The sequence below is a fragment of the Tigriopus californicus genome, chromosome 10, assembly GCF_007210705.1.
Source record: "Tigriopus californicus strain San Diego chromosome 10, Tcal_SD_v2.1, whole genome shotgun sequence".
NCBI classification, from domain to species: Eukaryota; Metazoa; Arthropoda; class Copepoda; order Harpacticoida; family Harpacticidae; genus Tigriopus; species Tigriopus californicus.
The window spans coordinates 2,645,219-2,666,390 of record NC_081449.1 but is presented as its reverse complement, the minus strand read 5'-3'; the positions used below and the strand labels follow the sequence as shown (position 1 = coordinate 2,666,390).

The 21,172-nt window shown below is 39.5% G+C and overlaps 2 protein-coding genes across 2 annotated transcripts; one reads left to right on the top strand and one right to left on the bottom strand.

The window, feature by feature from the left end:
* Positions 1-223: 223 nt before the first annotated feature.
* On the top strand, positions 224-1,464 carry LOC131889615 (C-type lectin 9a-like). Its single transcript, XM_059238756.1, has 4 exons — positions 224-372; positions 447-654; positions 722-1,001; positions 1,057-1,464. Exons 1-4 carry the CDS (start codon positions 312-314, stop codon positions 1,366-1,368), a joined length of 861 nt encoding a protein of 286 aa, XP_059094739.1. The 5' UTR covers positions 224-311; the 3' UTR covers positions 1,369-1,464.
* Positions 1,465-8,411: 6,947 nt separating this feature from the next.
* On the bottom strand, positions 8,412-17,512 carry LOC131889612 (zinc finger protein 540-like). Its single transcript, XM_059238748.1, has 2 exons — positions 17,373-17,512; positions 8,412-10,922 (listed from the first exon to the last, which is right to left on the bottom strand). Exon 2 carries the CDS (start codon positions 10,877-10,879, stop codon positions 8,699-8,701), a length of 2,181 nt encoding a protein of 726 aa, XP_059094731.1. The 5' UTR covers positions 10,880-10,922; positions 17,373-17,512; the 3' UTR covers positions 8,412-8,698.
* Between the last annotated feature and the right edge of the window lie 3,660 nt (positions 17,513-21,172).

Genomic DNA, 21,172 nt, shown 5'->3' with positions numbered 1-21,172 from the left:
ATTTGCAGGCTTTGCTACCTCGTCTTCTGTAAATGGCAACAATTTTTCTTTGAAGATTGCCAACAAAGGAATACCCTTCATTAGAGGAACAAATTAGGTGCCACAAAATATGATCACTTTGTACAAACGTTCTTAAGCAGGCTGTTCAATAGATCACAACTTCTGCAAGGCTGTTTTCGCTTTCAATAGAACTTGTCATGAAACATCGAATACAACAATAAACCAGAGCTATAAAAAGTGGTGGGCTTTCACCTTGTCTTCACTTCAAAGAAGCCTTCTGAATCGAAGTAACCCAGATCAAAAAACGAGCCATGCTTGCTTTTGGTATCTGTTTCATCTTTCTTTGCGTCTCTCCGGCCTTCAGCCAGAATGGTAATATTTTGCAGCAACTCCTCGAAAGTTATTGCATCATTCAGACTAATGGTGAGGATTTACATTGCCCTTAGGTTGTCCCGGGGGATATGATCGGTTCGGTCGGAAATGCATCAAGTATGTGTCGACTAACAAAAACTTTCAAGATGCACAAACCGATTGCCAAAGTGCCTCTGGTGGAAAACTGTTTGAACCAGTCTCCAAAGTGGACCAGGACTTAGTGTTGTACAATCCCAGGGCCTCGGCTGCCAGCTTCATTGGGCTCCGGGTCTCTGGATCAAAGTAAGCAGCAAGAACCAGGGTTTGAAATTTGGACCCATTTTTCGACATCTACTTGTTCTTAAACTAGTGCCCAATACTCCTCCAATTCGATGCAAGTTCCCTTCACGGACTACTTTCCTAACACCCCCAACAACCGTGGTAGTTGCGTGGTGGCCTTTGTTCCGCCCACCCGGATTTACACCCATAAGGCCTGGACTGACGCCGATTGCAACGGACTCCACCCGTACATCTGTGAAGCCGGTCCAACTACTTGTGAATCTGATAACACTTTGTTCGTGGGAAACTTTGGCCCGGCCCAAACGCCTGATCTGTGCAAGATCATCTGTAAATTCAATCCCACTTGTCAGGTTAGTTCATCCGTTAACTTGAATTGAATCTCCTAGATACTGATCAGGCATTTAGTTCTTCATCCGGCGAACAACGGATGGGGCATGTGGCTTGAGGGACTTCAACCCCAGCATCCGTGTCCAGATCCCAACCTTGACCTCTGGACTCAAAGGGGAAGCCGCCACCAGTGGCCTTCTTTTGGCAAAGCAAGTGACAGCTAGCTCTCTGCAAGATTGCCAGTCCCAATGTTGTTCGGATTCCCAATGCACAAGTGCCATCTACAATAGGAATAATATGCAATGCGCTTTCAATTATGACCAATTGGCGAGAAAGCTTCCTTTGCCCGCTAATTCTGGAATTGCCTCTATCCCCCGGACTTGTCCTTGAAAGAATGGCACGACACTGAAATTTGGCATAAAGCTGGTGGATTTCAAGCCCTGTTTCTTGCATTGAAAATAAAACATTGAATGTTATGCACCAAAATTCTTCCGTTTGTTCGTTGAATCAATAAGGGCCCTTATTTGCAACGTCACACGGCCCAAAGAAAACGGGAAGAGGCACGGTAGATTGCTACATAAACTGCTCTTGCCTTGCCTTGAACGCAATTTCTTTGCCAGACATTATGTGACCCGAGGCACTAACTGAAAATAGGATTTTGGTAGAATAATTCAAAAACAACACGAACGCATTATAATTCAATAACAAGGAATTGGCCAATCGGCCCTTTATTTGGTAGAGGCTGAATGACAAAGTGCCGTTTGGAGTGCAGAACTTAAAACATATTTCGTGCAGCGTTAGTGGGCTATGACTTAAATTGTCGAATATGATCAAGAGAAAAAAAGTCCATATCTGTTAGATATTGGTATCTATCTTTAACTCCAAGCTCTTGAACTGCTTAGCAACAGAACATGAGTAACATAAAATTGCCTCAAATGCCATGGTTTTGCACAAATGAAGGAAAGCCAATTTCCCTACTGACATGATAACGCCTCGTGGAATTTGGAAAAGGACCCGCGACCATGAGGAGAATAAGGACTGTGTAACCCGCCACAGCAATGTGGGCAAGTTTAAGATGTCAGTTGGTGAGGTCTGGGCCGACATGGACAACGGTTAATTAAAGAAGATATTCGCCACCTTTTTCCCCAGACTCAAGCTCTGCATGGCCGTCATGGGTGGTCCGTGGTCCGAAAGATGAGAAATATAAAGCTATGATATATTATAACATTATAAATGAGTTCTACTTCATTGAGTCCATTAAAATCAACATATATGTGGCGCACCCGGTACTTTCAAGAAAAAACAGTAATACCAATTGGTAACAAAGGATTCAGGCTCGCGGTAGACTACAAAGAATTGGTGATGAAATGGCCAACTCAACCCGGGGGGGAATATAGTGTAATGAATCTTTATTTTACATGACGACCTGTAGCATTCATATCTGCAACGCTGTATGTGAACCAACACAGTTGATCTGCTTTCATCGCTTAATAAATTAGTTAGCATTGGAGCTTCATCCTGTTCACTTCATTTCACGCCGTTCACTGCACGCCATAACATAACAAGTACCAACCTTTCTAGCCTTTTTAGAAACCTGATGTGATAATAAACGTTATAATAGATAGATAGATAGATAGATAGATTTATTTCAGGAACACTTTGATCATGATTAAATAATGTCGGAATTTTATCATTGCGTTAGCATCTTGATACATCAAAAATTTCATGAGCATGTAATTCCTCAGGTTCTGGGTAAGCAAAAGCTTGTTTTCACCAGGACCTGGGCAAATTAACGAAGACATGACATAGATAGTCAATAATGTTACAGAGGCCAAGCTGCAACACGATAACGTGAGTTGGAAGAATTACAAAATCAAATTGAAAGGCTTGTAGGAAATCATATCGGTTTGAAGTTATAAGAAAAGAAGGGACTAAGAAAAAGATACAGAAAGAAGAACATGAAAAACAGAGCAAAGCAAATAATTTCAGTGTTAATTTGTTATGTTTACTAGAAAATGTGAGACGACTTCAGGAATGGGAGGAAAATTAATAGGTTTAGAATTGTATTTGGTGCATGGAGTGTTTTGATGAGATTGAGCGGCTGATAATCGTAATAAAAAATAAAAATAAAAATCATTTCTTAGGATTTTTGTTGGCATACATAGCAATTTTTGAGTTTGCACGGAGCAATAGAGTACTTCTGTAAGAGATAATCTCTGGTTGTTTGGGTGAATTTAAGTCTGGTTAGATCAATGCCTGGAGGGTTGAAATTATTCCACTCGTTGGGAAAAGCAAAATTCGGTAGTCTTTGTAAAAGTCCCGACTTGGCAACTGGAGTAATTGCTCTCCAACCGCCAAGCCGAGGATTATTTTTCCATTTGAAAATATTAATGCATGGTGGAAGTTCTTGCAAGCACGACTGCCTCATCACTTGAACGATTTTAAGCGTGCGCAAATCTTGCAATTTTAAGAGCTTGGACTCATGAAACAAAGATTCAGTGTGAGAAAACCACCTCGCATTATTTATCCAACGTATAGCTCTTTTCTGGAGTATGGACAAGATCTTCAGTTTCGTACTTTGGCCATAAAATTCAATACCGTATTCCAAAACACTTCGGATAAGTCCATTATAAAGTTGTTTCTTTACAGTTTTGGGCACTGACTTGCGAATTCTGTTCAGACTGAAAAGAATTTTTCGAATTTTGTTTGCTACACTATCAATGTGACAGTGCCAGTTGAGTTTGCTATCGAGTTGCATTCCCAGAAATCGTATGGATTTTTCATTGGAAGTGGTGGAACCCACCTCCTCTAACCTACATCCATTTACATTGATATTGAAGTTAAAATTACAATTTTTGTGCCTGATAATCATGAATTTAGATTTATCTATGTTTAAAGTTAATTTATTTATTTCTAACCATTTGAAAATACGTTCCAGTTGAACATTTGTTTTCTCCTCTAGTTTATCAGGTTGGCTTTCAAAACATTGAAACGTCGTATCATCAGCAAACATAATGCATTTCAAATTGCTATGCTGAGGCATGTCGTTTATATAGATCAGAAATAAGAGAGGTCCAAGGATGCTGCCTTGAGGAACCCCACATTTAACTTTCAGTTTCAAGGACCTAACATTATTTACCTCGACATACTGGTACCTCTCAGAAAGGTAGTTTTTGAACCAAACTATGGACCTACCGCGGAATCCGTAATACTCCGGTTTTTTTATCAATATACCATGATCAACGCAATCAAAAGCTTTTTTGAGGTCCAGAAATATAGTCAGTGCCATTTTGTCGCAGAGATTAGCAGAAATATTTTGTAGAAATTTTTGAACTGCATGCATAGTGTTATGTTGTTTTCTAAAACCAAACTGTTCAGGGTAAAGGAGAACCTCTACTTCTAAAAAGTTAGCCATTTGTTTATGAACAATTTTTTCTAAAACCTTGGAGAAACTTGGCAAAAGACTTATAGGGCGATAGTTACCAGGTAGTGATTTGTCACCTGATTTAAAAAGTGGAATGACTTTTGCAGTTTTCCATTCTGTTGGTATGTATCCGGACACAAAAGAAATGTTCACTAACCTCGCCAACGGCACTATTAAAGCTGGAGCTATATGTTTTAGAATTCGGTTTGACAGACCGTCCATTCCTGAACTGTTTTTCGACTTGAGCTCATTTATCACCGCCTTTATTTCTTTACATTTTACCCATTTGAAATAAAAATTTCTCGACTTTTTGGGTCCTAATCCACCCATGAGCTCTGCGTTATGAGAGGGAAAATTGCCGTTTAAAGTTAAACCTATGTTTGCAAAATAGTTGTTAAATATTGTCCCAACTTCTTTTGGATCAGATGTGATTTGGTTTTCTTTGTTAGATTTGAGACTAAAAGAAACTGTCTGTGATTTTGTCGTGTTACCCATTAGTTCATTCGCACCCTTCCAGAGGGTCTTCAATTTTTTTTGATTCACTTTAAAAAAGTTCTTCCAATGTATCTCTTTGGCTATCCGCACTAGCTTGTAATATAATTTAGCGTAACTATCATAGGTGGTTTTTGACTCTATATTAGGATGTTTCCTGAATTTATTTAACAGTTTATCTTTCTGTTTTCGTGACGTCATCAGTCCCCATGTCATCCAAGCATTTTGTTTTGTGTTCCCTTTATTGCATCGTCTTTTTATTATTGGACAAGCTATATCAAATATCTGAGAAAACGTTGTCTCAAAATTGTTAAATGCCTGCTTGGGGTTTTCCATATCTAACACCCAGTCTTTGGCTTGCAATAAATCTTTTAGTCTTTTTAGATTAGGTTTTCTTGTGTCTCTAATTTCTATTTCCTTGGACAGGGTCTTACTTATTACTGATTTCATGCTTATTGAAGTAAAAGTTGCAAAGTGATCACTAACGTCACATTCAAGTATTCCAGAGGACAATACCTCGGAACAGTTAGTGAAGATATTGTCTATTAAAGTGCGGGAGTGTGCGGTAATCCTTGTAGGGTACATAATAGGGTACATAAAAGCCAGAAAGATGTCTTTATTACTCTTCCTACCTGACGACTAAAACAGGTGGGAAAATGGAAAAAAATAACGCAGAAAGAACGTCGTTTTTAGCTCATTAACATGCTAAAAAAAGCTTTTTTTTTGGACGAAATTTCCTACATTAGAATTTTCCAAGTTTACAAACACTTTTGGAAAACCTAGAAAAATTTTTGTCTTACATTGTTCGTTGTATCTTGTTTTTTGGTACCTCTATTGTAGTGAAAAGAACCCCAGTGACCTCCCAAAATTTGTCTGATATCATCAGATACTTGCTCCTTAAAGGAGTAAACTAAAGCATAAAATCCTCCTTTTTTAATAAAACGCCAACTTTGTATATTGTATCGATATGTACGGTTTGAAAGGTCGTGGTATATTGTCATTCCGAACGTGCAACATAAGAGCAATCACAGGAAAAAAAAGAGCGAAGTGCACGAGCGAGTACACATAAGAAAAAGATAAAGCGCGCGGTAGGTATACCAAGGATCATATACATTATGTATAACTTGCTGCTGGTATGTGCTTGACAATTCTTAACAAGATACCACTTGTCTCGTCGACTTTAAGAAAATAAGAGCCGAGCTAAAGAAAGAAGTTGTGGTTTCCAAATGCAACTGCAGGGTTGTCCAGATATTTTGGGGCAAGACTCTGGAAACGTGCTAAAATCGCATTGTTTCTTTGCTGAAAACGCTTATTTTATTAGCCCGTTGGATTCGGCACTTCATCAATGTGTCATGAAACAGTGGTGAAATCGTGCATATTGATTCTTAAAGCATGAAATGACACAAGAAACTTCGTGTCTGTCTTGCACCAAGGATACCAGTATCTAGTATCTTGTTCTTGATTGTGAGGCCACCTTTCAATTCAAATCTTAATCCAAATTGCGCCTCAAATTGTGCCATTCTCAAGAGAAAGGATGCGAAATTAAGAATCCCACTTATGTTGTTTTTTGAACGACGTTCAAGGCCAACAAGTTTCATACAAACAGGCGCGACAATTCAGTGTCTTGAGTGAGAAATTTTTATGACTGTTGTTGGGGAATAAGGTCGAAACGTGGAAAAAGATAAAATGCGTTTAGTATCCTAAGGCACATGTAAAACGAACGCTATTTTCGCCAATTTTGTTTCCTGTCCGTATTTCGCCGTTCTTGCCCCAAAGTATGTAGACAACCCTGTATGAGGAGCAATTACTCCGGTCCCGTGACAAGGGAAGGTTCTATGAGTACATCATCCAAAAGCTCAAGCAGAGGTCGGTCCTCTTATTTCTCCCCAAGGAGTTTTGATGAATGACTCGCTGAAGGTTGCTGAGATTTTGAGCACCTAATTCGCTAACTCATTCAGCCCCTTGATTAATCAGACCGATTGTCCCCATGGAGCTCCGGCCATATCAGAGTAGTTGGCCATTTGTGGACCTGGATCAAAAATTGGGTGAGCTACACGAAGCAGCGGGTTGTTGTCAACGACTCGTCATCCGGCTGGATTGATGTTACCTAGGGAGTTCCGCAGGAAACCATTCTAGGACCAGTAATGTTCTTAATTTTCGTGAATGATGTGAACGTTGCTCATTCGGTTTTTTGCTGACAATACGAGGATGTTTCGTAAGTTCAACAACTCCCATGAGGCTGTGCTTCTCCAACGTGATTTAAATGCTATTGGAGAATGGGCGTATAAGAATGGAATGACCTTCAACGTGAAAAAGTGTCTCATCCAACGATATGGCAAATCAAATACAATCTCGCCCTTCACTCTGTCTGGTGTGACATTGTCTTGGGTTCAAGTGCATAAAGATCTGGGAGTCAATATTGACAGTCGGCTTGTGCCTAGTGACCATATTTCTGAACAACATATCAAGGCGAACCGCTTGGTGGGTATGCTACGGAGGCACTTCACCACAAAGGACAAAGAGGTATGAATTAGCCCTTTCAAGACATCCATCCATCCCACTCTAGAATATGGCCTGCCACCTTTTTCCGCCGTCTTAAGACGGGATGTTGATACAATTGACGCAATCCAGAGAAGGTTCTCTAAACAAATTCGTGGATTGGATATCAACGTCAGTTAATTGGCGCGTTTGCCCATTTCTCCGTAAGAGACGGAAAAAATGTGACTAAGTGTGGAAATTCAAAGCCCTCCGTGGTCTGGTAGATTTTGACCTGGGTGGTGTTGACTATCCAGCATTTTTCTACCTTGAGGAAAAAAATGTTCAGTAATTCAAGAGCTACCATTCGAAATGAGTTGTGGACACCAACTCAGTCTGGGAGAAACGCATTCGCAGTGCGTTCGGTCGCCAACTGGAACTAACTGCCCGTATCAACACGTGAACAAACAAGCGTTAAGCACTTCAAAAAGGCTCTTCGTAATCTGACCTTTATCAAAATGGACTCAATGAGACAATCGCCCTCGCTTGTGTTGGAGTGGAAACACACAAATAAAAAAAATACAAATATATTACTTGAATTACAGAGAATTTCATTACCCTGTATCGGATAAGAACACAGAGCATCAACAAAGGAAAAATCAGTGATAGATTGTCTACATTTTAAACGATCAACTAAAGTCGACTCAAACGTGCGGTGATTGATTACAATTACATGTTGCATTGGTACTAAAAATAATGAAAACTCAAGTGAAGTAATGGCTAAAAAAGGTGAGAAAATTGGAAATTTGGCATAAGAACAGGATTTGTTTTCAGGTTTTAACCTCTATTTTTTATGGAATGATCAGATTATCGGATTAAAATAGTCTTGGTGATGGAGAACAAGGAACTTTATGAGAGGAGGACTATTGAACAGAAGTATGTGAGCACGTGGAAGTCTAGATCGATCTCTCTGTGGTTCCAGATTCCAGGTGGGGGAAATACCGTCCATAATGAGAGGTTGAGATGAATAAATTACAAATGATTCTGCATAATTCTGCATGTTTATTCCAGTCTGCTTATGACCCAGGAATCAGAAGAGACGGAGCGGAACAGATGACACAAAAAAACAGCAGATAATATTTAATCGCTCAATGGTTGAATTTTGTTGTTGTCAATCTTGGTCAGTGGACTTGTCCAATTCCTGGATACACATTTCATTTACAATTCACTTTTATGACTTTTTGGTCCGATGGGTCGAGCATTTTCTCTCATTCAAAGCAGGTGAGAATTTACCTTCAATATTCGATTTTCTGAAAATCCAAGCTTTCCTTACGCCTTCGATTTTGGCACATGGTCATGAACTTGTATTTTGTGTTTGTGAAGAGCCCCTGAGTGTCTAAAATTCTCTCCGCATTGCTTGCATTGGAAAACTGGCTTCTGTTCTGCGTGCATATTCCGCATGTGACGACGGACTGACATCTTGTGGGCAAGCTTTTTCCCGCAAACCTTACATTCTCGCAAATGATCCGCTTCGGGCTCATTTGTCAGCAAGCCCATATTCCGCAGATGCATGTTCTTGTGCCGAACAAGAGCGTGCTTCAAGTTGGCACCAAAGTCACAATAATCACATTGATATTTGATGATCCCTTGATGCATCTTCAGGTGGGCCTTCAAACTGTGTTTGAGGGAGTATTTTTTTTCGCAAATTGGACACTGAAACGGACCAATCAAAGACTTTCTGTATGCACTGGTGATGGGGCAGCAAGTGGGAAAATGAAGATCAAAGGCGGCTGGATTGTCTTTCAAATCGATCATTTGGTCACATGTAGGACATAGAACCTCGGGCTTGTCTTTGTGGAAATGTAACGTATGAGCGGAGATGTCTTGGGCATAATTACTCCACTCACCACACGGTTTGCACCTCATTCTGCCCCAAGAATGAGCTCTTCTTTGATGACTAGCAAAAGTTTTTTTACATTTAAACGACTCGGAACAGATTTGACACACGAGACCGTCCGTTTTGTACGATATCTTACCATCTTCATCCACAGAGGTATCCAAGCCATTATAATTGATAGGAATGGAATCCGTGGCTTTCAAGTGAGCTTGGAAGCGGTGAATCATCATGTCGTAGTAAGTTAAACAAGGTTCCTGGCAAGTACTACACAAATAATTTCCCACCACATGATATTTCTCCTTGTGTCTACTGTTCAAGGTGCGGCCATTACTGACTACATCACAGATGGAACAAGTCTTTGGCTCCTTCATTGTTTCCAAGTCTTGGCTTTGGGGTAGATACTCTTCATTCTTTTCTAGCTTCTCTGGATGTTGGATGTAATAATGTTGAATCAGCTCCTTGAAGGTCCTGAAGGGTCGTTCGCCACACTCACGGCAACCTACTTTGCGGCGAGCACGATCTTCTTTTTGTCGATCCTTTACGTGCTTGACCAGTTCCCGTTTGTTTGGAAACACGATAGAGCAACATACACATCGATTTTTACCCTTTCTTGGAAATGCAAGTTTTCGTACAGATTCCCAGGAGACTTTTGATTCTGCCACGGACGGCTTGCTATTAACACAACTTGATTTCTTAGATTGGCATGGAATCTCGTTGCGATGCCCGATTTTGAAAATGCAATTGGATGCTTCGTCTAAAGCCTTTGACACATTCAGCGAGTGGGGATTATCCTTATTTGCCACCACTTCCAGGGAGACCCGCCGATCTTCTTTATCTTCACACAGATCGTCATGAATGTCCATGGTGTCAAGGCTATGTTCTTCGTAGGGATTCGCTTGATCTTCCTCACCGTCAGCGTTGTGGCCTTCAAATACATCTTTGGCCATCGAATATATTTCTTGGCGCACAGCTTCACTGGAGTCATAAGAAGAACCATAAGGAGATGAAGGTTCAAATACATCATGGTTCCCGGGCTTGATTGTTAAAATATCGGCTATTATAGATTGGGCATTAGTTCGGAGGTCAATATCAGAACCATCGAGGTGAGCATCAGAGGGGTTTATGGGGCTTGAAAGAATTTCTTGCCAAAGCACTTGACATGGGGAACACCGTTGTTTTCTATCTTCACTCTTTTCGGACTTCACATTTGGAACTTTGTAATGAAACTGACAATTTCGAGACGTCTGTCTTCGGAAAGGAAATTCCCGTACTGTCGTGGAGCTTAAGGGATCAACATCATCACTACTGTCTTCTTGTATGAAGAATCCAAGACAGGGTTTCGTGCCTTGAAAAGCATGGGTCAGCTTAGCCGTCAAGACCTGCAACTCGATTGCTTTTCCATGGTCCACTTTCTGGCCTTGGCATCGATGAATATATCGACCGGTCTTGATCTCGATGAGGAACACCTGACTAATGAAAGGTTCACCGTCTTCGTTGAAATGATCAAAGGAATTCTTATGAACCAATAACCAATTATCCATCACAAAATAAAGAAGTTTGGGTGAAGGTATAGAGGTTTGTAGCTTTTGGACGAGTTCCACTCCTTGATCCATGTCCTTGATTATCTTGAGGTATGTATGTGGTGTTTTGTTTGGACTGTAAGATAAGATGGATCGCAGAATGCGTTAACGTCTTTGTTTCATTTTCGCCTCCTTCAATTTCACCATTGCACTCTATCAATACGAATATTGGGTAGATAAAAGTTGTAAAAGAATACAGTTGAAGAACAACACCAGCGGAGGGGTTACAAGCGAAGTGTTTAATCTGGCCCACCCTCTCCTTTGCAATGACCAAGAATTCCCCCCTACATTTCCAATTTCTACATTTAACGTCCATCTTTTTTTGGTGGGGGAGGGATGTTGTTTTTTCACGGGCTTTTCTAACCGCTTCAAGTATTGTATTCCCCGATACTTTTAAAATAAAAGGTTTTAATTCGTCTATTCATTTCCTGTCAACTCAAATAAATTCGTGTGTATAAATCATTCAAAGGTTGAAAGGAAATTAATAGACGAATTATAACCTGAGTTGGCAGACCAAGCTAGCCCTTGAATGTAGGGTTGTCCAAGTTTGACTTAAATACTGCTACTGGATCAACGCCTACTGTACATACACCCTACGAATATTTGAAGGCAGGAAATTAAACAAGTAAAGAGCCCGAGGAAAAAGAAAGTAGTTGGACTTCATTGTTCGAACTAGCCTGGATTCTCGAGGGCTTGAAGGTGTTCTCAAAACGCACATTGGGCCTCTACGGTCACTACAAATGACCCTAAATCCTGGGTTAGGACAAAGCTCATGGATGCTTTTGAAGACATACAGTATCAGGTACCTTTCGTACCTTCTCTGAACACTGAGCAGTCCCAACTTTTCTAGTCTCTCCCAACACGAGAGCTCTCTCATTCCTATGATGTTCCTAGTGAAACATCTTTGGACTTGCTCGACCTTTTGCAAACCTGCTGAACTCATTGGAGCCCAAATGGGTGAAGCATATTCAAGATGGGACTGGACAATCGAATTGTATAGAGTTAGCATCGTGATACTATCTCTTGACTTAAACGTGCGATATACCCAACCACACGTTTGAAAAGCTTTTCCAGCTTTCACCTAAATCTTTCAAAGACGAGACCTGCTCAATATCTTTAACTCCATTATCTAGGAGTCCTCTGCCATGCTCCTGGAATCTTGGCCATTCCTACCAGAAACTAACTTTGTATCGTCAGCATAAGAAGAGAGACTGGCACTAAAACTATGCTTTTGAAGCGGGGCAACGAATATTATAAAAAGGAGGGGCCCTAAGATGGAGCCCTGGGGAACACCTGACTTGACATCATATGTGTCACTAAGTGACCCTTCGACCTTAACATATTGCTTCCTATTATGAATGAAGCTTCATATCCAATCGACAACCTTGCCTTGGATTCCAATGTCATGAAGTCTATTCAACAAAAGGCCATGGTCTACCTTGTCAAAGGCCTTGGCAAAACCAAGATAAACATCATCAACTGACTTGTGCCTTTCCAGTCCCTCAATGACTTGCTCTAATTGCTCAATCAGTTAGGTAACCGTGCTAAAATGTGCTCGGAACCCATGCTGGCTAGGAAGAAGGACTTCATGAATATCAAGAAATTCAACAAGTTTGAACTTTATGATCTTCTCAAGCACCTTCGCAATATTCGAAGTGAGAGAAATCGTCCTATACTTACTGAGGAGCGACTTATCTCCCCCTTTAAAAATTGGAACAACGTGAGTTAGCTTTAGTGAAGATGGAAACTTGCCCTGATCCAAGATGCAACGCATCAAGTACGAGAAAACAGGAGTAAGAAACAGTGAGCATCTCATCAGAAACTGAGATGCCACACCATCAGGACCACGAGAACTTGAAAGCCTCAAGTCCTTGATGGTTGTTAAAGCATCTTGATCTGCAACTATGAGATTGTTAAATTGTTCAATTTTACGAACTATATCAATCTCAACAGACTCGTCATTAGAACAATGAGCTGTTGCTTCTGAACTCAGTAGGTTTGAAAACACCCTGGAGAATCGATCTCCTAGCATGTTAGCCATAGCCTCTGCATTGCTAATTCGGACATTTAGGCAAGCGGTGGTACCAGCAAACCAACTTGCCTGCCAATGGCAGTGATGCAAAATTGGCGTTTCAAACTGGCTTTAACGAAGCTGACCTTTGCTCATATAGCAATGTGAAACAAGGTCAGCTTCTCAAAAATATGCTTGAAACCCCAAACTTGCATCACTGACACTGGTACCAGCAAACAAACGAACCTGCCAGAGCTTGCCCAAACGTCCCCATAGCTTCCCCATCAACCTCAAAAAGCCCAACTGGGTGCTTCATTTTTCTCTTGGAGTTCGCATAAGAGAAAAAAGCCTTCAGATTGGACCTGACCTCCTGAACTACCTTACTCTCAGTCTGTAACTGGTCATATTCGATGGAGGCCTTAATGTTACTCTGAATAACGTCCAACTTTTTTTGAGACTACCCACAATTACTGAATTCGAAGTTCTCTTCAGCCTTTTTTTCAAGTTTACAACTATTTTTGAACAAATCTTCCTACATTTTGGAATTTTTGTCCGTGTCCCACCCTTGGAAACACATTCAGAGATTGCTAGATTGGAGCAAAATTCTTCAATAACTGAAACTAATTTGGCAATGGCAGCAAACGGTATTGTCTGGTTAAGTGTTTGTTCAAATGCCAAGACATTTAGATACGTTTTTCTTTGTCAAAAAGACAAAAGGAACAACTTTTTAGATTACACATGTTTAATACTTAGTTATCACAACTTGAAAGTTGCGTTTTTCACCTTTTAAGATCAAAAAATGGCTTTAGTATGTTTCCACTTATTTCCAAGGCATAATATTGTCTTTTTCAATAAAACAACAGGAAGTAACATTTTTTATCTTCTGAAGATTAAAGATTTCTTTGAAAGCTAAAACAAGTAAAAAATGTCTCTAAAACTTACAAAACATGTTAAATTGGCTTTCATTTTAGCAAAGTGCCAACGGCTGCACAATTATATCATGTTCCTAAAGCATTTGAACGATACATGTGACAGTTTAATTTTCAAATTTGTCAATTTTTGCAATAATTAATTTCTACATATAGATGCTTTTAATCAACGTTAATACAATTTTGTCAAAATTCAAGATCAAGCTTGATTAAAGTTGCGATTGACAAGTATGGCATAACAATTGTGAAATATTGACATTAAGTAAATTTACTTAATGTCAATATTTCACAAGTTAAATTGCAAGCTATTTTCGGGTTTTCTACCTGTTTCAAAAAAGTGAAATATTTTCATTTATTCTTTAGACATAGAAATAGAATATTAAATCTCTTGGCAGTTGCTTTAAGATATAACCGGAGCAATTTGTACTCAAATTTGATACAAATGCAATCTTTGAAAGCGTGATATCTTATCGTTTACTCAATTGATTTTGATAAAATTGTACGTAGTTGGAAACGCAAGTAAAGTTAGCCCAACATCTATTTAAAACGTTTTTAAAAATATTTTCTCTTGGTAGGGTTTAAATGGATTAATATACTAATTTGAGCTAAAATAAGAGATGCCCCATTTTACAAAAGTTGTTCCTTTTGTTTCAATAAAAACAAAAAGCGTTACTAGAAGTCTTGGCGTTTGCACAAAAACTTTATCAGTTTTGTGGGTTCCAACGTGTGCATCTATTGATGATTCCTGTTTCAGAATTGAAACCAGGTCCAGGTCCTCTAACCTTTCTGTAATCAACGGCCAATCTTTGAACTTGAACTTAGCCAGATCGACCTTTTTGGCCGGTTTTACTCTAGAGCACGCCGGCTTTTGAGTAATGGTCGACCCTATCTCGAGAACATGATGATCTGACAGATTACTAGGTGTCACATGGACGTACTGGATCAGATCAAGGTCATTGGAAAAAACAAGCCGAGAACGTTATTCTCTCTAGTGGCTACACCAACATGCTGGGCGAATTTGCGCAAGATCGCAAACTCCTTCAGCTTTTCGAACAACTGAGATGTTGATTTCGAGATGGGAATGAACCCATAGGGACTAGCCTCCCACTCTACAACGCTAGCCAGAAAATTAAAGTCCCCTACAAAGAAAACCTTCAAGCGAACTGCCTTATCCAAATCATTTCCAGTGAATTGGAGAGCTGACATAAAAGAGCTTACGGAACAAGAAGGGGGTCTATACATTGGTACAATTGACAGATCAAGCCCTCGGATACGAGAAACTAGGACTTCTACTTCTCCATTCGACATTTGTACATGACTAATGTGCAAATCATTCCTAACATATAGGCATACACCCCCATGTGGGAATATGGGATTATCAGGACATACCCTATCACAACCAACTAAGTTGAAACCAACTATGGTTAGTTCTTCATCTAAGACCCCTGTTATAGAGATGAGTGAAATGTCTCTCTCTGCATCTTCTAAGATCTTAACTTTTGTGCTGTCTTTTTTAGAAATTAGACAATGCATGTTCAAATATAGCCCCTTTACGGGCTTCTCTTTTGACGGACCAATCTCACAAGATCTTGGACCATCCTTTCTAACCGTAAAAAATCCCTCTTATCAACAAAGCTAAGCTCTACTGGAGGCAAAGCATGAGCTAATGGGGATTGTTGGGTTTGAGGAATGGGTTGGGCAGCTACATGAGAATAGGAACGTATTTTGGGAATAGGGGTGGGGCAAGGAATATTAGGGAGGAGAGTGTTTATAGGGAATCTATTGGGAATTTGAAAGAAGAGGAGGGAATTGAGAGAGAGGGCGGGGGGTAGGAGAAGGAGGGAGGAAGTTAAATGGGTTAAGGAAGGGGGTGGGATGGGATGAGGTTTAGGAATAGGGTCATCTCTAAAACTACGAAACTGAGCTATCCTATTTCTCGCCTTTCTTTGCGTCCCTTCAACGTGGACGGAGGTACACCATACATTAAAGCAAAAGTTAAGTCTCATGGACTGACGGCACATGTACGAGTGAAGAAAAAGACAATCTGCCTTTGAACATCCCTTCTTTCTATTGTACTTCTCAAGGCCGAACTTGAGAAGTTTTTGATACCATTTAGGGTGGTCAAACTGACAACTTTTTCCTTCTTCAGGTGGCTGTTTATTGTAAACAGGACAGACTGCTTTCTCTGGAACTGACTTTTCGGGCTTTATTTTAAGTGGAGAGGCTGCTTCAATTTTTATATTTGTCAAATCAGTCGACTTCTCAAATACGGGGTGACCCGTTTCTTATTGACTACAGAAAGATACTTCCATGCTAAGACCAAGTCCAAACATTGTCTAGCCTCTTTACTGACTTTTCCAAAGATAGCTTCCATCATGAATGCAGAGGGACTATCAATTAGCAGCAAAATCAAGAGATCAAGAAAAAGAGGAAAAATAAAAGGCTATTCAATCTTGTCCTGAGATACGGGACAACGACTCAAAATAGGAATAAACTTCTTCACATCAAACGAAATGGTTCCTCAGAGGGCGTGGGTTCGAATCCCGCTTTTGGAGTAAACTAAACATACAAATATAAGATGGAGATAATAAAGTTTGAATTAAGGGACAGAGAAAAGCAAGGAATCAAGCACATATGTTAACTAGCAAAACAACACAAAAACACAAAAATAAACTCTACAAATTGATCTAACAAAAAGAACAAAAACCAATTCACTAGTGAACAATGATTGATGACTACCAATGACCAGTACAATCAAACTAAAGAGCTATGAACTCTACATATAACGATTCGGAACTAAGGAACTAAAAATACTACAGTGCAACATCAGAGAGAAACTGCTAAAGCTAAACATATATGAGCAATACATTTATCAGGTTTTAAAGTAATTACATCTTGTCAAATAGGCGTGAAAAACCAAACCTAATTGAGTGAAGGAATGGCAATCCCCATTTATCCACCCACACAAAAACACCACGAACACTACACGTGCACAGCAACCAAGGAGCAAGTCACACCTTGGTTCGAAATTCCTGGGGGATAAAAACAAAAATGAGTCTGTTCTCAGCACCGAAACAGGAATAAAATAAGGAACGCACTCATGGATCTCTTCCATTAAAGGCAGGTTATTTGTATATCATTTACTTGTAAAGTGGTTCGTTTCCATGTAAATGTTGTCAAAAGCTTATGTAGCTGACCAAAAGCAGGCCGAAAATTACAATTTTAAGTAGTTTTTACAAAATGACTTTGGACATATCTCCTGAGTTTCCTAAGCATAGTTTTGGGCTCAAATTTGGCCAAGTTCATTTACTCAACCAAATCTTGCGGTCGTATGAACTGCTTATTTAGCAAACAATGATCAGTTTGCGTGATAGGAAAGTTTTGCTGCCATTTACAGGCCACACCGTGGGATAACTAAAAAGAGGATAAAAGAGGGCAACCAACTCAACTAGTGACCAAAACAATGTAAGCAATTGCTAGAAATGGACGGATTGGAAACCCAAATAATGAAAGCAATAGATACCTAAAACTTCATTAATTAGGATAGGAAAAAATCGAAAGCTACAAAAGTGAAAAAGTCTCTTACCTTTAGCAACCCCCAACGATTTCTCAATACATCAAACACTCCAGTTGTTCTTTAAAACTCAGGAGCGTCAGAATGTGTGAGCGCACTCAGCAGGACACGAAAGAGAACTGGCCACCGACAACTTTCGCTGGTGGGTTGGTGTCCCCTGGGGTAAGATTCTTGACCCTTTCACGCTGCCCTCTAGAACGGTCGGCTACAATGGCTCACTCAGTGTCTACATAGAGGGCTGGCACAAGAAGGGCCGAAATAATAACGACAATCCCATTAACAGTGCAAGATAAACAAAAATTGAGCAAAATAACAATCACAGTTTGAGTCAAATTTCTTAATGAAATTGGTAGGAAGGCCTTTTGCCCATTGAGCCTTTATTTCTCGACACAAATTGTTGTTGAAAGTGCGAGATTTTTTATGCCTACTGGAGTGGTTCCACCATGAACGAAACCTTGTGTTTTCTTTGCTGTTTTATCCCAATTACTGGTTCTTTCATTTATTTTTGATTTAAGGAGAATTTTCTGATTTTCTTTTGCTGTTGAAGGAAGCGTCCAGAATATTTTTCCATTTTGGGTCAGCTTCTTCCTATCACTAGTAGTTTAGTCTTATATCTTTTATTTTTTATTCAAGTCGTATTTTACTTTTTTTGTCTGTCAATATTTTCATCCCATTTCTAGGCTATTTCATGTATTTTTGATTTAAGGAGTATTTCATTATTTGATTGTTAGGTCTGTTCATTTCCTGTACTTGTAAATGTAGTTGATTTTTCTTGTTGTATTCTATCTGTTTAGTTTAGCATTTTCAAAACAAAAATAGGTTCTAGAACCTTTTTTTGTTCTATTCTATTCCATTGATTTTTGTTTTTTCCTGTAGTCGAGTTGGTGTATGTTGGCTGAGGCTAGCTATTGGGTCAGCCAAGAGTAGGTCATCTAAATTCTCTTCTCCTCTGTTGCTAGCTCCAACAACTCTTTGTCCGTCCCTAGGGAGTACTTTCCTCCTTGGTTTCCGCCCTGCACGTGCGTGCTGTTTAATTGCTGTACAGCTGGTTTTCATTTGCACGCGCTGGTATCTCTCTCCCTTTTGCCTTTTTGGCTCTGTCTTCTTCTTCTTTTCCTTTTTTCATCTTTTACTTTCCTCTCGCTCATTTCTAACGGTTTTTCTCTTGAAACTGAAGGAAGTTTCCAGAATATTTCTCTATATTCTTTGTTCAGGTTTCCAGTATTTTCAATTAGGATCCCTCAAATAGCCTTGCTTTCAATAACAATGGAAGCTTTGTTGAAAGGACTTTCTGAATGGGCCAGGAACTGTCTTGATCTGGTTTTGGAAAGAAAAACTCCGTCCTCCATTAATAAGCCTTTCATTATGGAAGCTTTAATAGCTTGATTTGGTCACATCCAGCCACTACTTGACTGTGGGATGAACCAGTCAAGTGTAGGCAAAAGGGACACAAGCACTGACACCCTTGAATTGATTGAAACGCCTCTTGTAGTCAAAGAGGTCATAGAGGTCAAAGAGGGCATAGTTGAGAATGCTCTCGAAATTTGCGATGTCCATAAACGACAGAGATGCAAAAAGGTAGGGAAAGGGTGTAAATTTGCTCACCCAGAATGGTGTCCCAAACTTAGAGAGTTTGGTCTTCTCAAGTTCTGAGTGGAAGTTTTTAAACATATGGTTGGATATATCGCACATATAAGTCCAGAAATAGTATCACGCTGCTAATGCTGTACAAGTCGATTGTTCAACCGCATCATGAATATGCCTCGCCCATTTGGGCTTCAATGAGTTCAACAGGTTTGCAAAAGCTCGAGCAGGTCCAAAGTTGTTCTACTAGGAACATTGAGGATATGAGAGAGCTCTCGTACTGGGAGAGGTTAGAAAAGTTGGGATTGTATAGTTCTCAGAGAAGGTACGAAAGGTATCTGATATTGTACGTTTTTAAAAGCATTCATGAGCTTTGTCCCAACCCAGGATTTAGGGTCAATTCTATTGACAGTAGAGGCTTAACGTGCGTTTTGAGAGCACCTTCAAGCCCTCGAGAATTCAGGATACGTAGTTAAAACAATGAAGTCCAATTCTCTTCTTTCTCGGGCTCCTTCATTGTTCGATTTGCTGCCTTCAAACATTTGTAGGTCGTATGTAGGCGTTGATCCAGTGGCAGGATTTAAGTCAGACTTGGACAAGTTTTTGACGAAAATTCCTGATCAACCTTATATTCAAGGGTTAGCAAGATCAGCCAACACTAATTCGTTGGTCGATCAAATAATATATATAAATAAATAAATGAATAAATTTCTCGTCTTGAACTGCTGGGATTCCAAGGCCAGCAGCTAAATAACAATCGCAATTTAAGTCAAATTTCTTAATAGTGCGAGAATTTTTTATGCCTACTGGAGGAATGGTTCCACCATGAACAAAACCTTGTGTTTCCTTTGCTGTTTCATCCCCATTACTGGCTCTTTCATTTAGTTTTGATTTAAGGAGAATTTTTGAATCATTCTGTCTGTTTATTTGATGTTTTTGTGTGTGCACTAAGTTTTTGCTGGTTTTGTTTGATCAGGTTACTTTCATATTTTCAGTACAAATTGGGCTTAGAACCTTCTTTTGCTCCATTCGATTCTATTGATTTTTGCATGTTCAATCAAGCTTTGTTTGTCCCTGCAAGTGAGTTGGTGTACTTTTGCTGAATGGAGCTAGCTATCTGGGTCAGCCAAGTTGGTCATTGCAGTCCACCAATTGGTCTCTCTACTCCTTTGTTAGCCCCAGCTTAGGTCGCTGACCATTTTTCTGCTTTTGTTGTCTTTTCCCCAGGGAGTACTTTTTCCCTTTGGTTAGTACCCAGCTGTTTACTTGTCGCTGTTCTCAGTTGCTCGCCCTGGTTTTTCATCTGCCTACCTTCCCTCTTGTATAGATATGATTCTGTACATCTTAAGATTTTGGCGCTTTTTTTCACATTTTATTTGATTTCATGATTTACGCAATAACAAATATTTCTTGTCTAGTCTGCGGATTATGGTTGTTTAAAGGCCAGTTTTGATAGTCATTTCCGCCTGGCAGCACTAGAAGATGAGGCATGGTCCGAAAATGACTTATCTTTCCCAGAACAGGTAACTTCAGGTCGCCAAGTCCTGTGGATTAATAACAATGTGTCTATATTGAATCAATAAACAATGGTGGATTTCTGGCTGAGTGAGAGAAAGTACCTTGTGAAGCGTCTGCAAGTATTGAAAACAAACAATCATTGGCATCATTTGTTTCCTGAAAAATTCAAGCACCGATTGATAAAAGTGACTCCACTTATTTTTGTTCTCGATGAAGCGTTTAGTGTTTCTTAACACTGGTAAAAGAAAAGAGCTGGAGGAGAGCAAGAACTAGTGAAATACGATTTCATATTAGAATAAATTGATGATTTTAATTCACNTAGTTACACTGGAGTTATTTCTTGTTCTCCATCTCATCTCGAGAACTTGAGTACGCAAATGAAGCAAAAAATACTAACGGACCAAACTCAAAGGCAAATATGCATTTCAAAAAACAGAAATGCGAAGTCCTACTTGTATGTTTATGCATTTCATTAATAAATCTTTTTTTTTAAACATTTGCAGCTTTTTCGATTGAATATAATTTAAATATTTGGTCGTTTTTAGTGCTATGTTTTTACCCGCCCTACTGATAATCAAAGTCATTGAAGTTAATTGGAATCATTACTTTATTCTAAAACGAAATTTTCTTACTAGTTCTTGCACCTATCTGGTCTTTTCTTTTTTCAGTTATTAGAAGTATTGACACCTTCATCCAGAACAAAAAAAAAT